This window comes from Egretta garzetta, unplaced genomic scaffold (genome assembly GCF_000687185.1).
Source record: "Egretta garzetta isolate BGI_Z169 unplaced genomic scaffold, ASM68718v1 scaffold486, whole genome shotgun sequence".
In the NCBI taxonomy this organism is placed as follows: Eukaryota; Metazoa; Chordata; class Aves; order Pelecaniformes; family Ardeidae; genus Egretta; species Egretta garzetta.
Genome location: NW_009260126.1, coordinates 1946039 through 1959827, shown reverse-complemented (window position 1 = coordinate 1959827; position 13789 = coordinate 1946039). Strand labels below are relative to the sequence as shown.

The 13789-nt window shown below is 39.6% G+C and overlaps 1 protein-coding gene across 1 annotated transcript; it reads right to left on the bottom strand.

Moving 5' to 3' along the window:
* Positions 1-5572: 5572 nt before the first annotated feature.
* On the bottom strand, positions 5573-13403 carry DENND10 (DENN domain containing 10; the record flags this gene model as incomplete). The annotated part of the gene is made up of 8 exons (XM_035896902.1): positions 5573-6908; positions 7591-7685; positions 8254-8361; positions 9533-9633; positions 9992-10103; positions 10295-10443; positions 11931-12010; positions 13185-13403. Coding segments are annotated over 8 exons (1041 nt in total), but the record flags the coding sequence as incomplete, so codon positions are not given.
* Between the last annotated feature and the right edge of the window lie 386 nt (positions 13404-13789).

Below are 13789 nucleotides of genomic sequence, written 5' to 3'. Positions count from 1 at the left end.
CATGTGATTATTTCTTAATTAAAAGACTACTGAATATGAAGGTTTGTTCTGCTGTTGCTGCAGCTTTTGACATGCTGCTTTCCAGGAAAACAGCTGGTAAAGGCATTAACATCAGTAGTCCTTTGGGTAAGGTCAAGCTGGTTCGTCTCAGAACACTTAACTCTGTAGGTTTCGTTGTATTTAGTAGCACTTACTTACTTCAAGGATGAGACATCAGTGATGTAGCCATTAAAGTGGTATTAGACAAAGCGACCCTGATGGCAATGTACTACTGGTTAAATTTAGTTGTTTAAGAAATGTTAAGGAACCTGGTGTCAAATTTGGCTACAAAGTGACTCCTGGCTTTCTTGACATCCTTGAAGGATTTGTGAGGCCTGATATCAGTCCCTTGAGCTTTAGAACTTGTTTATTACATTAAAGCCACTGGGAAATTCTGTGGCTTTCTGAGCTTGTGGTGGACAGTGAGGAATCCCCGGTTTTGCTGGTTGACAGTGTTTATCCAAAAAAAAAAAGCTGTCTTTTGAGATGTTGCATTAGGGTTAGCTTGTGATAAATTGTGCTGATCGTACAAAATTATTCAGGGGACTGAGGGTGCCTGTGACGAGCTGCAAAAAGAGCTTGCAATACCAGATGTAAAACCAGGTGAAACACCAAATGGGTAAGTGAAAAGTAGTGAGCTTGGCACAGGGGATAATCCAGCTTCATGGCTGGGCTGTGAGCTGATGGTTAACTCTGGGAGTGGAATCAGGGGTAGTGACAGATACCTCAACGTGTAGTTGAACTTTGAAGTTCTTACCAAAGGGCACTAGGGATACTAAAAGCTGACATGAATTTAAGAGGAGAACTGGTATTTCCATTAGAGGGAATCCATTGAAGGATACTAAATTCGTGGAAAATACACCAGCAAAGGAAGTTCGTAAGCTCCATGCTACTGGGGTAAATAGCCTTCTTGCCTGCTCTCACTCTCTTCTTGTGCCTGCTTTTTGTGGCCACTGAGATGGGACAGTTGGCTGAATAGGTCTTTGGTCTGGCCCAGTATAGGCTATAAGATGGCTCTAGGATCACTGAAGATGTTAGGTGAGGTGCTTCTAAGGCTGTGCGTGACAGCGATAAAAATGCACTAAATAATAACTTTCACAGAAATAATTTTACAAGTAGAGCCTGCAAACCTGCCATAATTTAACTTCCTTAGAGTGCAATACACAGGTTGCTGCTCTCCTGTTGCTGGAGGATTCGATTCCTTTTCATGGTATGTGGGAATGAAAGGTTTCCCAATCCACTCCATCCCTACCAGAAGACACCAGCATGGAACAAAGTAAGGAAAAACAGCAGACCCGGGATCCTGCAGAAAAACAGTTCCTGCTGTGCTTTGGGCACTGAACAAAGGCAGGAAGTAGGGGGTTGAGTTTAGTTTCTTGTTTGAGTTCTGCCTTTTTGGAGCCTTCCTCTTAACAACTTACTGCAGGGAAGGGTCAGGCAAGGAAAGAGGACAGGGGAGTAGCAGCCCGTCCTAAGGACCTGTAACTTGAGGGGAGCATGCTGTAAAGCCATTCCAGGAAGACAGTAAATTTTTCTGTAAATTGCCGACCCTAAGAGTGGCAAAGAGTGTGCACTACTCCCCTGGAGGACTGTAGTGAATTTTTAAAGGTAAAGGATCATTTGCACCTGCTTGCTGAACTGAACAGGGATTGCTTAGCCTTGTCTTTGTGAGTGATGTTCTTAAGTACATAGTAAAATCCCATCAGGCTCAACAACATAAAAGCAGTTGTACTGTGTCAGACCAAAGGTCTGCCTAGCCAAATGTCATCTCCAACGGCAGCCGAAAGGAGACGCAAGGAGAAAAGATCGCCTCAGCTGGGAGGACACCACTGAGAAGGAGGCTTGCTCTGCTCTTTTTCCTTGGATATCACAGGGTCATGTGGAACAGGCTGACAGTCTCAGCCTGCCTCTCTTGGTGAAGTATTTGTCTCCTTCCCGATCTTTAATAATGGTGGCACAGCCAACATTCCTACAGTTAAATTCTCTAAAACCCTGTTTCTCTATTAATCCTTTTTCAATAACATACTGAAAGCAAACTCGGATGGGGTCTAATTCCACTATCAGTAAACATTAATTGGCACTACAGTGAAGACCCACACCTCTCCCCACTCCTTTTTTAAACATAATTTAAGAATGGTTAAAATAAGTGCTAGTTACATGAGCCACAGTGGAAGCAAAGAAAAAAACTCAAAAAAACCTCAAACAGTAGAGCAAAGCCAACAAACTGAAGATAACACATTCATGAACTTTGAATCATCATGGTAACTAGACAAGCTATAGATTCTCTGGCACCACACTTGTATGTTTTAAGCAAATTGATATCATTACAACTCAAGTAAGGCTTATGGACTAGTCATGGTAATAGTGTCTGTTATTACAGCTGCCCATTATCAAACTCTACCAGCTTCTTACTGAATAATCAAGTTGAAATTTGCCATATTAAATACAGCTTTCTCAGGGTTATTAAATACCTCTTTCCTTTCCATTCTCAGAATGTTTCTATTGCCCTAACCAGAATTTTCCAGAAGAGGAGGGCAGGCACCTGCCATTGAAATTGTCTGTCTGGGTGATTCAGCTGCAGGGCAGGGAAAATACATTGCCAAAAAGGTCCTGGCATCTTTGGTCTTGAAATAAAGTTAGGAGACAGGAACTAGAACTGCCAGGACCAGACACCTGCTAGACCAGAGATATAAGTGAGGGGAACAAGATTGGGACAAGCCAAAAAACATGTTTGAAGGACTTGGGAGGAGAGTCAGCACCTACAGGACAACATTCCCATTTGCAATAGAATAGATTAACAACATACCAGGCCAAGGCAGGTCTGTCTCAGGCCTTTAGCACTGGCTGGTGTCTTAAGTGACAGTGCATTAGTGGTGGAACCAGTTAAGGTGTGGTAGACTATAATAGACGGAAGCTTTCAGCTTCAAGGAAAACATAAGTGTCAGTACAGCACAATATGCTAGCAGCTCCCCACCTGCTCAGCTTGTCATCTTGAAATTTAGGAAAAAAAAAAAAAAAAAAAAAAAAAATCAGCCTCTCCCCTGTTAGGCAATACTGAGATCAAAGCACTTCCCCAGCTGGAGATCCTGTCCCTGTGTTACCCCCAAGCCTGTACCACAGCCAGGCTATTTTTCCCCACAGGCCATAGGGGTGGAGGGAGGAAGGCTGCAGGCGGGGAGGGAGCTCCTGCCCCATTGCCCAGCAAACAGCATGCTGCCTGCTGCAGTGTCACTCAGGAAGGAGCTGTTGCTGTCTTTGGAGTCTCCTCTCGAGCCTGGCATCATTCGGCAGCTATAAGGAATGACCTCAGCTGCCCAAAGATCCCTCTGACAAAAGACTCCAGCCAGCCGCCTAGGGAAGGGTGTAAGGCAGTACCAGGCAGCTGTGAGCCTCCTACATTGAGCTTTGCAGCTTGTGTTTTACCTTAGAAATGTAGCTGCTTCAAACAACATCTCATAACACCCTATTAACAAATCATCATTAGCCCTTTTGGTAGCGGGAGAACTGAAGCAGTCCAAGGTTGAAATCAGAAGCAGCCCACAATTTTAAGATGGATGCTGTCAGGTGTACTGTGCCAATTTTTTCCAGGTTATGCAGCATTGTATGGCTCTCAGTCAGAACATTCCCCCCCACTTGCCTGCAGGGGAAACAAGGCAGACCAGCTTACACCAGGGACTAAAACCCCAGGGATGAAAGCATTAAAAACAACACAGCTAGCCTTAAGGTACTAGCCCAATTTACTCAACAAAATTACAGCTGCTTATCCTGCTTCCCTTTGCAAGCCTTTGCTCTGTTTATGATCTACCACGATATCTGCAAACGTCAGATGTCAGCTACAGCTATTGCAGTAACTGGCGCACATGGGCAATGAGTGAGGCGCAGTGCTCGGGAAGTACCTTTTGCCTCAAGTGAGGAAGGAGCAGTGCTACAATTTTCATTTGAGTTCAAGGCTTTCAATTATTCTACATGCTGCTTGCCTTTTGGAGGCATCTCTTAGAAGGTTCTTGACAAGAACCACTGTTCATCATTTCCTATCTATCTAAGAACAGAAAGACAGTAAAATAAGAAGATAGGAACAATTTCATTTTATATGGTCTTTGCTTCCAGGAGGAGGAAGAAAGCATGTCATCTGACTTTGCAAAACCAGCAACACGCAGTCTGCTCATACACATCCTGGGGAAAGGGAAGTGACAAAATAATCAGAAATCTTTCCCTGTCCTGACCTTCCAGGTTTTTCCGTTTTATTCCAAACCTTTTTGAGAAGAAATAGTGTCAAAAGTCACTAAGAAAATGCAAGAACAATCTTCTGACAGTACTGAAGCTGAGGGAGGCCAGTACATCTTCCTCAGTGCTGACAAAAAAAAAGCAGCACAGATGACAAAACTGTTTGAATGTGTAGTAGTATGTTTCTGACCTAAACATCAAACTGTAGATTAATCCCAGTGTTGTGAAAGTAGGAGCCAAAGCCTGTGACTCGGTGGTCACAACTATTCAAGAATACACTTACATTAATACTATAAATAAATTAAAGGGCAGACTGTTCAGGATTTTTTTAATAGACATAAGCATGCTATGAGTCCAGTTCCTGAAGTGCAAAATTATATTTCATTTGTTTTGCACAAACGTCAGAATACAAGATGTAACATAACACCAAGATTTTCAACTTAAACATTTCCAAAACAGGAAGCAAAGCAAGCATTCAATTTTTAGATTGTAACTGAGCTTCTCTGCTTTTTGTGGTTGTCTCCAACACCCACACTACCTTAATTATATACCTTAAGGCTTTTTGTTAATAAGAAACCTAGGTGAATTTCTTCACAGTTACAATGTGGTGTTAAGACAGCTGACTAAAAAGCATGTTCAGGTTTTTCTCTGTGAAAGACTGCCATTTCAGTGGACTTTAAAGTAGGAATTTTCAGCATAATTTTGCAGTTCTGCTATTCTGACTGTTGTGAAAGTCCCCAAACAGAAGCAGCAATACTACAGAACCAATAAGAAAAAACATTAATGGGCAAACATGAAAAAAAAGCTGCAGAGCACTTACAGGTAAATGAAGGCAACTGCAGTATTTTTCTCAGAAGTTGAAAAAAAAAGCACGTTCTGTGTTCAGAATTTAAACTGCAGAGTAACTGTTTAAAGTAGAATTTTACACCCCTGAAAATAGGGGATTATTCTGAAACACTTTCATGTACTGACTGTAATAACTAGCCACTTTATAGATACATGTCACATTCCTTATCCACATTCTAAAACAGATTTCCTTAATGTATGATATATAGCAAAAGGACAACCCTTTTTCAAACCAATATTGCTTGCACAGAGTTATTGATGAGCTCTATCAGTTTCTGAATAGCAATTATTTAACAATATAAATATTGATTACTCAAGTTTTAATCATAAGTATAAAATCTCTATTTAAAATGACATGCTATAGCTATCTGTACAAAGGCCAGGAAAAAGGTTATTTTTTCTTGTAACAAAGTGCTACTGCAAAATTGACTGATTTGCCTATTGGGTAACTGAAGTATTTCATGCTGCTCAATGAAAAAAAAAAAAAAAAAAGTAATAATCTCTTGAGTTATGGCTATGCAACAAAACAAGTAGGCAAATGTTAAATTTTCTCTAAACTATTTCCCAGTTTTCACTATTACTTCAAAAGTTTCCACCTACATTTTGTCTACACAGAGCACCATCAGATAGTGCCCATGTTACAGCTTGAGCAGTTTAAGAGGTTGATGCTCCACCTGTGTTGTACCTGCCCATTTGAACATTTCTAGTCCATTAGGCTTTAATTCATCTGATTTTCTGTCAAATGGATCAGGAATGAATGGCCAGGTATCTTCTCAGCCGAGAACCCTAACAACTTCTTAAGTGACTCCAGCTGTAAAGCAGCACTTGTCTGTAACCCCCCGCTCAGGAAGCCCCGGGTTGAATATAGTAATCCTGTCCTCTTTTCCCTCCATCACAGGCATGGGACAGAGTGAAAGGAGGGAAAACCTCTAAGGCAAGAGTCCAAAAGAGGTGCTCAACTCCCACTTGAGCTTTAAAATATCTCTTCCTTTATATACTAAGGCTACCACATCAGATTTTTCCAGCCATCCTTTTTTTACACCTAGACACTTTCAGGTAGAAAGAAGAGAACTTGTCCATTTATGTGGGATTTCCAGGTCATCAGGCAGTCCACAGCAAGAGCAGTATCTGACAGGCTAACATACCTGGAAGCCCAGACCAACAGCCTGTTCAGCATATCCCTGTGCAGAGACTAGCACATCCAAACTGCCCTGGTTTTACAGCATGTGTGCTGCACCATGTTCCAGACCCTGGGAAGGCAAGTCCGAACAAGAAGACAGCTGTCTGACATCTGGAACTCGCAGGACAAACAGCCACTATAATAATGTCTTGCACAGCCTGGACACACAGGCACATGCTGCTTGCATATGCACCCACATTGTGGTACAAAATACGGGAGCCATATATACAAAGTTATAATTGGGGAAGATAACAACACCAGGAATGTTCCCAAACAGGCCTCCATATGTCTCACGTCAAGCTCCAATATTCTGCATTATATCACAGTTAATATACATTCACTCTTATACCTTTAATTTTTCCATATGAAATAGCAGGTATTCCTATCTGTATGGCAAAGACAGTATTTTTGAGTTGGTCCATAACATTGAAGTGCATCAAAATCAGATTTTAAGCATTTGTTCAGCAGCTGCTAAATGAAAAAGAAAGTTTTCTGTAGCTGGTGGAAATCGCTTTTGTTTCAGGGCCTCAGAGTTAAGGGTTGGTTTTTCATTGCCATCAGAAACTTCAGTAAGTGAGGCTAAAGTAGTCAAGATTTCTTTTGTCTTCAGAGAAATATCCTTGAAGAACAGAAAAACAAGCAACCATGAATTGTGTATTGTATATTATAATGTTTTAACATATACTTATTTAAAAAAATACAGAACAAAAAGAAAACAATGATGAATAGTTCATTTTAAATAAAGACCCCATTTATTTTAAGGTGAACTTGCAACAGCTCTTCAGTCTACTCTTGTGCGATGTTGAATAAAGGGAGCACTGTCATTCCACAGGCTCCTCTCGCTGGCCTAACTGAGCTCTTTTGACTAAGTTGCTAATAATCTATTAGATAGGGGAGGAAGCGAAAAAAATTCATTATAAAAATCAGGCTTTATAGCTGAGAAGCCATACCTCAGTAGGACTTCTTCAAAGGTATTGACAATACTACTGACAAGGTATTGAGCAAAATATGTGCTTTGTAGAATAAAACCAATTTTACTCGAAGTCTTAAAAATCAACACAATTTCTGAAGTTTCTTCAGCAATGTGGTTACCCAAGTGATAATATAAACCAATTACACCATCCTTAAAAACCTGTATGAAGAATAAAAATGCTCATTTGTAAAAAAGCAGAGGGTATAAGAGATCAACTTATTACCAGGGACAATCTCTCTCCTACTGTCCCCTACCACCAAGATTTAGTGATAGAAGTAATTTAACTAGATTTAAAACTAAAAATTAAAAAAAAAAAAAAAGTATTAACCTTAATGACTTGGCTGTCTGATTTATCTGGGTCTTCTGCAGATTGAACAATTAGTTGTGCAATTTCTTTGTGAAGTTTTCCCATTGTCATTGCCTCTGAGTAAGAAAAAAGAAAAAGCACACATTCACATAAAACGACCATTTCTGTGATATCTAGAAATACATATGAATAACAGGCCAAAACAAGAAGTCCTCTTCATGACTGCCATTTGAAATCTATTGGTAAAGGCACTGACCTATCAACAGCCATTCCAGCACAGGCGAATTATCTACCTCTAAAGCAGCCCTAAGCAGATGACAAGGAACATACAAGCTTTCCTTTCAAACAGTCCCCAATCTCCAAGTACTCAGTGCTATGTTTTTCTGAAGACTCATGCAATATCTCTGCATTCAGCTGAATGTCTCTTCCATGTAACTGTCTAACATGGATGTTTTAAAATCTCAATTATACATTTGTTGGAAGATGAAGCATGCCTTTCCAAATTCCAATTTTCACCAGTCTTCCAGGGTCTCAATAAAACTGAAAGACAGAAGCTTACATATTGGCTTTTCAGAACCAGGATGGAAGAAGGCTCAAGATGGCTTGACCTACAGCGAGGCTCAGCAACTACTACCAACTCTGGAATAAACGGCCTCTAAATCCAAAATATAAAAAGCAACCAACCTTTTACTACAGGGGAAATTGTGATCTCACTGTCTGCCAAATTCACATACACATCATAAAGGTCTGGTCTACTGTTCACTTCAGAATCTGTAAATCCAGCAATGTAACCTAGAGAGCAGAATTTTGGCAAGATTAGGATCTTCATAAACAAAACCAAGATATTGTGGAAAAATCACAGTCCTAAATTCTCTGTTCTAAGAGTATTTGGCACATTACTCATTGGACTCAGGAGGTTGCTCTCTTGCTATCAGTCATTTAACAAGTATACACAGCAGAATGCTTCACTTCCGAGGAGCTTAAAAATTGATTTCTAAAATTGCCTTGAACACAGATGAACTGCTAACACTACATCCAATATAAAAAGGTTATAAATTTGAAATTTTAAACTCTCTTCTTACCTTGCTACTAAAATTACTCATTTGCAAATGCAAAAGACACTGAATTTCCTCTTTAAAAGAATCTCTGCTCCAGAGCCCCTTGTCACTAAGTCAGTATTAGACTGGAACAGAGTAATAAAACCAGCAGATTTTCTTATTTATAGCATGCCAGGTGAGCAAACTTGGAGCATCTTTTCTCTGTGGAAGATGTTTAGTGAGCTGAAACAAGCACTGCTGGTAATGCTATAGAAATATTGAAGATGAGTAGTCTTCTTGCTCATTATTCTGTATAGAGAAGCCTCTTAATGGCCACACTACGTGTCATGCTAACCTTCGCATAAATCAAGGGCCTCTTCCTGAATTATGTGTCGAGCACTACGCATACACAGCAATGTGTTGCACAGATCAAACTCCTACATAGCTGGTAAAGTCTACCTGTGATTAGGAGCCAGAGACTTCACTAGCAGCAGTCAGAATAAAAACTCCAGTGTTAGGAATTAAAAAAAAAAAAAAAAAAAAATCCTAAAAATTCAGTTACTAGGTATGTGTAGAATTAGAAAAAAAAAGTAGCTTATCTGAAGTGAGCTGCTTCTGTACAACAGTAAGACTTTTGATCCCTCTGATCACAACATCAAAAAAGTCTCAAAGCTGCTTTGCATCTGTGATTAGGAGTAGGCTGATGCAGCTATACTCAGAAACACCAGATTAACTAGTTATCTTCTAACATACTTGTCCCGTTCATTTGACTTTTCTAAAGAAAATGATGCTGTTTAACTCTGAACAATAGCAATAACAGGAAAGTAAACATTTTTTCCTCCCAAAGAGCACTGGTGCAAGACCTTGCAGCAATGGAAACTGAAATTAAATTTTCTTTATATTTTTGATTAATAAATTATCACTACCTGTGCAGGTTTTTAAGGCTTCCACTTCCTCCTCATTTAGATGTACATATGAATGAAGAATTGACCAGTCTTGTCGATGCCATACTAAAGCAGGCAAAGTCCTAGGGAAATAAACATTGCTACTTGACACACAGTAGATTTTTACTTATACTAATTAGTTTCACAGTATGAAATGCATGTGATAAGAACTAGCATGACTAGGTCTTGTTTGGCATGCATATACATGAACTACAGAGATTTCTACTATCAGTGCAAGCAGAGTTTATCATTCATTCTACAGTGAAATTTCTCTGAGTTGACAAACATATGGCTAAAGCCTTAAGAGGGATTTAGCAGGATTTCAATAAACAGGTTTAAGAAAGATTTTTCCTTTTTCCATAAAATATGGGCATTTCTCTCAATGAGGGTTCAAAATTTGCTGAACTTTTGGGGATGGGGAGGTAGGGATTGACAAAGTACCTGGTAAACTCCTGGATAGCTTCTATTCTAGGATGGTACACTACAATTCTCTTCTTTAACATCAATGCTGTATACAAGATAACTGTTTCCATTCCAAACTGAGATACTATATCTAGAAAAGAGGGGAAAATTATTTTATTGAAGATATACATGCTGATATTATAATTTGTTTTTTGAAGAAGCTCAATAATAACAGCACAGATAAAACTGGTAACACTATTTACTTGAAGCATACATGAAAACTGGATTGTATTTTATATTGTACAAAAGAAATCAGAAGAGAGACTTCTGGTATTAACTAACCTTTGACGGAACCAGCAAGATAAGCCTTCCGAGCATCAAAATCCTTGCTGAGGAAAGATCCATTTTCTTCGCTTTGGCAGATCCCCTTTGTAAGGACTGCAATGTAACTCTCCATCATTTTAACTGGACTTCCGTGCTTCAAGTAGATTCTGTGTGAAAGAAGTCTGGTATTTTGACTGCAATCATCACCAGGAGACACACACACACACACACACACACACAAAAATCCCAGTATCACCAATAACAATATTATTGGCAAGAGTTCTTATTTTAGACACCTAGATGACAAACACGGAAAAACAGGTCTGTCTTTTAAGATAAACAACTACCTTGTATTTTTATTTGAGTTTCCCATTTTATGAAAGAACCAACATTTACCAACATAGAAATAAAACACAAAGATGTAAGCACGTGTCCAGTCTAAGGATTCTTTGCTTAAGAAGAAGGTACCTGCTTTGTGAAAAAGCAACTACTACAGTAACTCCTGTTATTACATGCAGACCATGTGAATAGTTTTTCATTATTTACCCAAGTATCATTAGACATTCTTCCGTTCTTTGTTAAATAATGAAAGAAAAATATAAACATGTCCTTGATACTCATTAAAAAAAAAACCCCAAACCGGAACAACTACATGTCAACAAAACCCAGACAGCAGAGAGACACCATAACCTATTTTACAGTTTAAGGCACTTCAGGAATAGCACTGAAGCTCTCAACTATCTGCTTTCCATATTAGCTGTAGTATAAAGCAATGTCACTTTTGAAACACAATTATCATGTTTAGAGGAATCCATCCTGGATTTGAAGATAAGTATTAGCTGATAAATCAGCATTAATGAGATCCACAGCAAATCTGAGTATTTCATATATCAGTGGCAAAGAACAACCTCAAGTTTTTCAATACACTGCAGAACTGGTAAGCCTGATGGCACTCCCAAGTTTGTGATACAATAACCTTGCAATTGCCTCCAATTAACTGCAAAATCTTAGGGAATACTTGGGAAGCAGGACCCAACTAATTTGGGAACTGAAGGAAAAGCAAAGAAAGATGCAGAGAGATCATGAGAATGGGAATGTGGAACAAAGTGAGTAAACGGGACAAGGCAAGGAAAAGATGGCAGGCTGGCTGGAAGAAGAGAGAAGACAGAGCCAAAGACCTCGAGATGCAGAGGGCTCTCATTTTCCTGGAGGAAAAGCAAAAAGATTGCTGGGTGCTGTGCTTAGTTCAGAGGAGATGCAAGAAGCATCTGTAGCAGACATGTTGTGGAAGGACACAAGTTGTCCACCATACATGCAGTGACCTTTGACTCTACAGCACTGACCTCTGCCCAAATGTTTATACTTTTAAAAAATACATTCTCAGATAAAAGGACCATGTGGGTGGGTGGTGGTGTGTGTCTGGAGAAGGCACATCAAAGCCTGCTGGGCATCTGACATTCACCCAACAGTTCCTGTATGAACTAAAGATAAGCTCAAATGAAGGATTTATATAATCTGATTCACAGTTTGTAGGACTGAGTTTCCAGCAGCTTGTTAGACCAAATGCAGACACAACACAATGAAATTTAATCCTTTGCCTTGGCAAGATCTAAACATGCACAGAGCAGTACCTCAAAACAGTTTTTATACATACCTACACAGTATCCTAGTGAAGGCTGCATATTTCTCTGGGTTGAAGTCTTTGGCCATCAGAACAATGGAAAAGTGGGTCACCTGAGTAAGGCACACAACAGAAAAACACACACCTTATTTAATAACCACATATGAACAGTCTTTTTCACATCATTGAACTTACTGCAAGTAGTCTGACAAGGTGTTTCAATTTAAAAAAAAAAAAAGTGAGCAGTAGTAGCAGCTCCAAGTTATAACTAAAAGGCCTGGTTAAGAGATTTCTGATGTGACTCATTTCCACTGAGTCAGCCCTAGTACATATCATCTTCTGCTAAATCTACTCCTTAAGAGTTGCTTTCTTTTAATCTCGTGAGATTATTTTAAAAGAGAGAAAGACATTTTTCTTTCCCACAGCAGGTAGGAAACTTCCAAAATTTGTTGCCAAAGGAGGCTGTGGAGGCAGACAGCATCAACATATTCAGAAAGAGACCAGAAAAAAATTAATGGATAGCAGAAACAGAAATACTCTTTAATTTCCTTAATTGAATGATTGTGGGCTGGGACAGTTTGAGGCTGATCTGCCCAGGCTCACATGTCCCCCTTAAACAGCATCTCCCACTGCCACTGTCAGAGACAGCACTGGGACATGTTTTATTTTACATCTTTGAGGTTCACAGGAGATGTAAGCTTGGAGTGAGGAAAGGCAAGCAACATTCTGTTTAACATTTCTACTTAACAATATAGCATGAAATATGAAACTTGAATAAACAACAGGTTAATGATCTTCATAACAGGGAATGTATAGAAGGCAGAAGCATATTTGCACTCTTTCAGTTATCAGTGCAGCAAAGAAAATACCTAGATAACTCAACCCTTTGGGAAAAAAAAGTATCAAGTTCTATACAAACGAGATTTCAGACACTATGAAAGACCCTTTATAGAGCTTTTTTGACACAAAAAAAAAGAAAAAAAAATCCTGAACTTGAAATGCAAGGTAACTAGAAACAATGACATGAAAGAGCATCTCCATTTTAATACATAGAATCTAAATTGTGTAATGAGTATCTCAGTCTCTCTGTACCTCCATCCAATATATATCTTGGTGAAAACCTTAACATGCAGACTGGGCAAGAGCTGCATTTGTGAGCACACAAAACCTCAAATCCCTTCCCTTTCTCACAGCATATGAAGGGGAAACACTGCTTCAACTGCCTGAGGAAGCTCTGCAGACGTCTTTCCCGCACTCTACCAAAAAAACCAATGGGACATGTCCTACCTTTTTCAAGGCTGGAGAATCTTGAACTTCCACAGTTGTGATGTAGAACCACAACCTTTTATACTGGCCAAACACAAACGTATGAAGCAATTTATTTTCATCTGTAAGGCAGCACTTTCGCAGCAACAGACTCCGCAGTTCAGCTGTTATGGACGGATAACACCAAACCCACAAAGCATCGCCATTGGTGTCTTTTTCTATGGTGGAAAGATGTTCACTGTGAGAATGCCAAACAGCAGCAAGGAAGTAAATTGATGGGTTAATCAGGTTGTTTTCCCGGAATCAGATTAAAATTCCACCTTACCCTTACCCTAGACATCGAGTTTTGCCTCTATGGTTTAAGCTGTAGGGCAGCACTCGCACTATGGGTGTTATTTTTTAAATGCTAATAAATACCCACTCTTGACCTGCTTCACGAGGTCAAAAGAGCAACAGGAGTTTAAATACATATTCATTCGAGCAAGGTATTGACCAACAAGCACCCAGACCAGCTTATGGGGTCTTTATGATTTCCCCCTGCTTTTCCTAGTTCCGATTTCGTCAAAAACCTGAGAAACCGCGAATTTAAGACACTTAGGCCGAGCCGCGCAGGGCTGAGCTCAGTA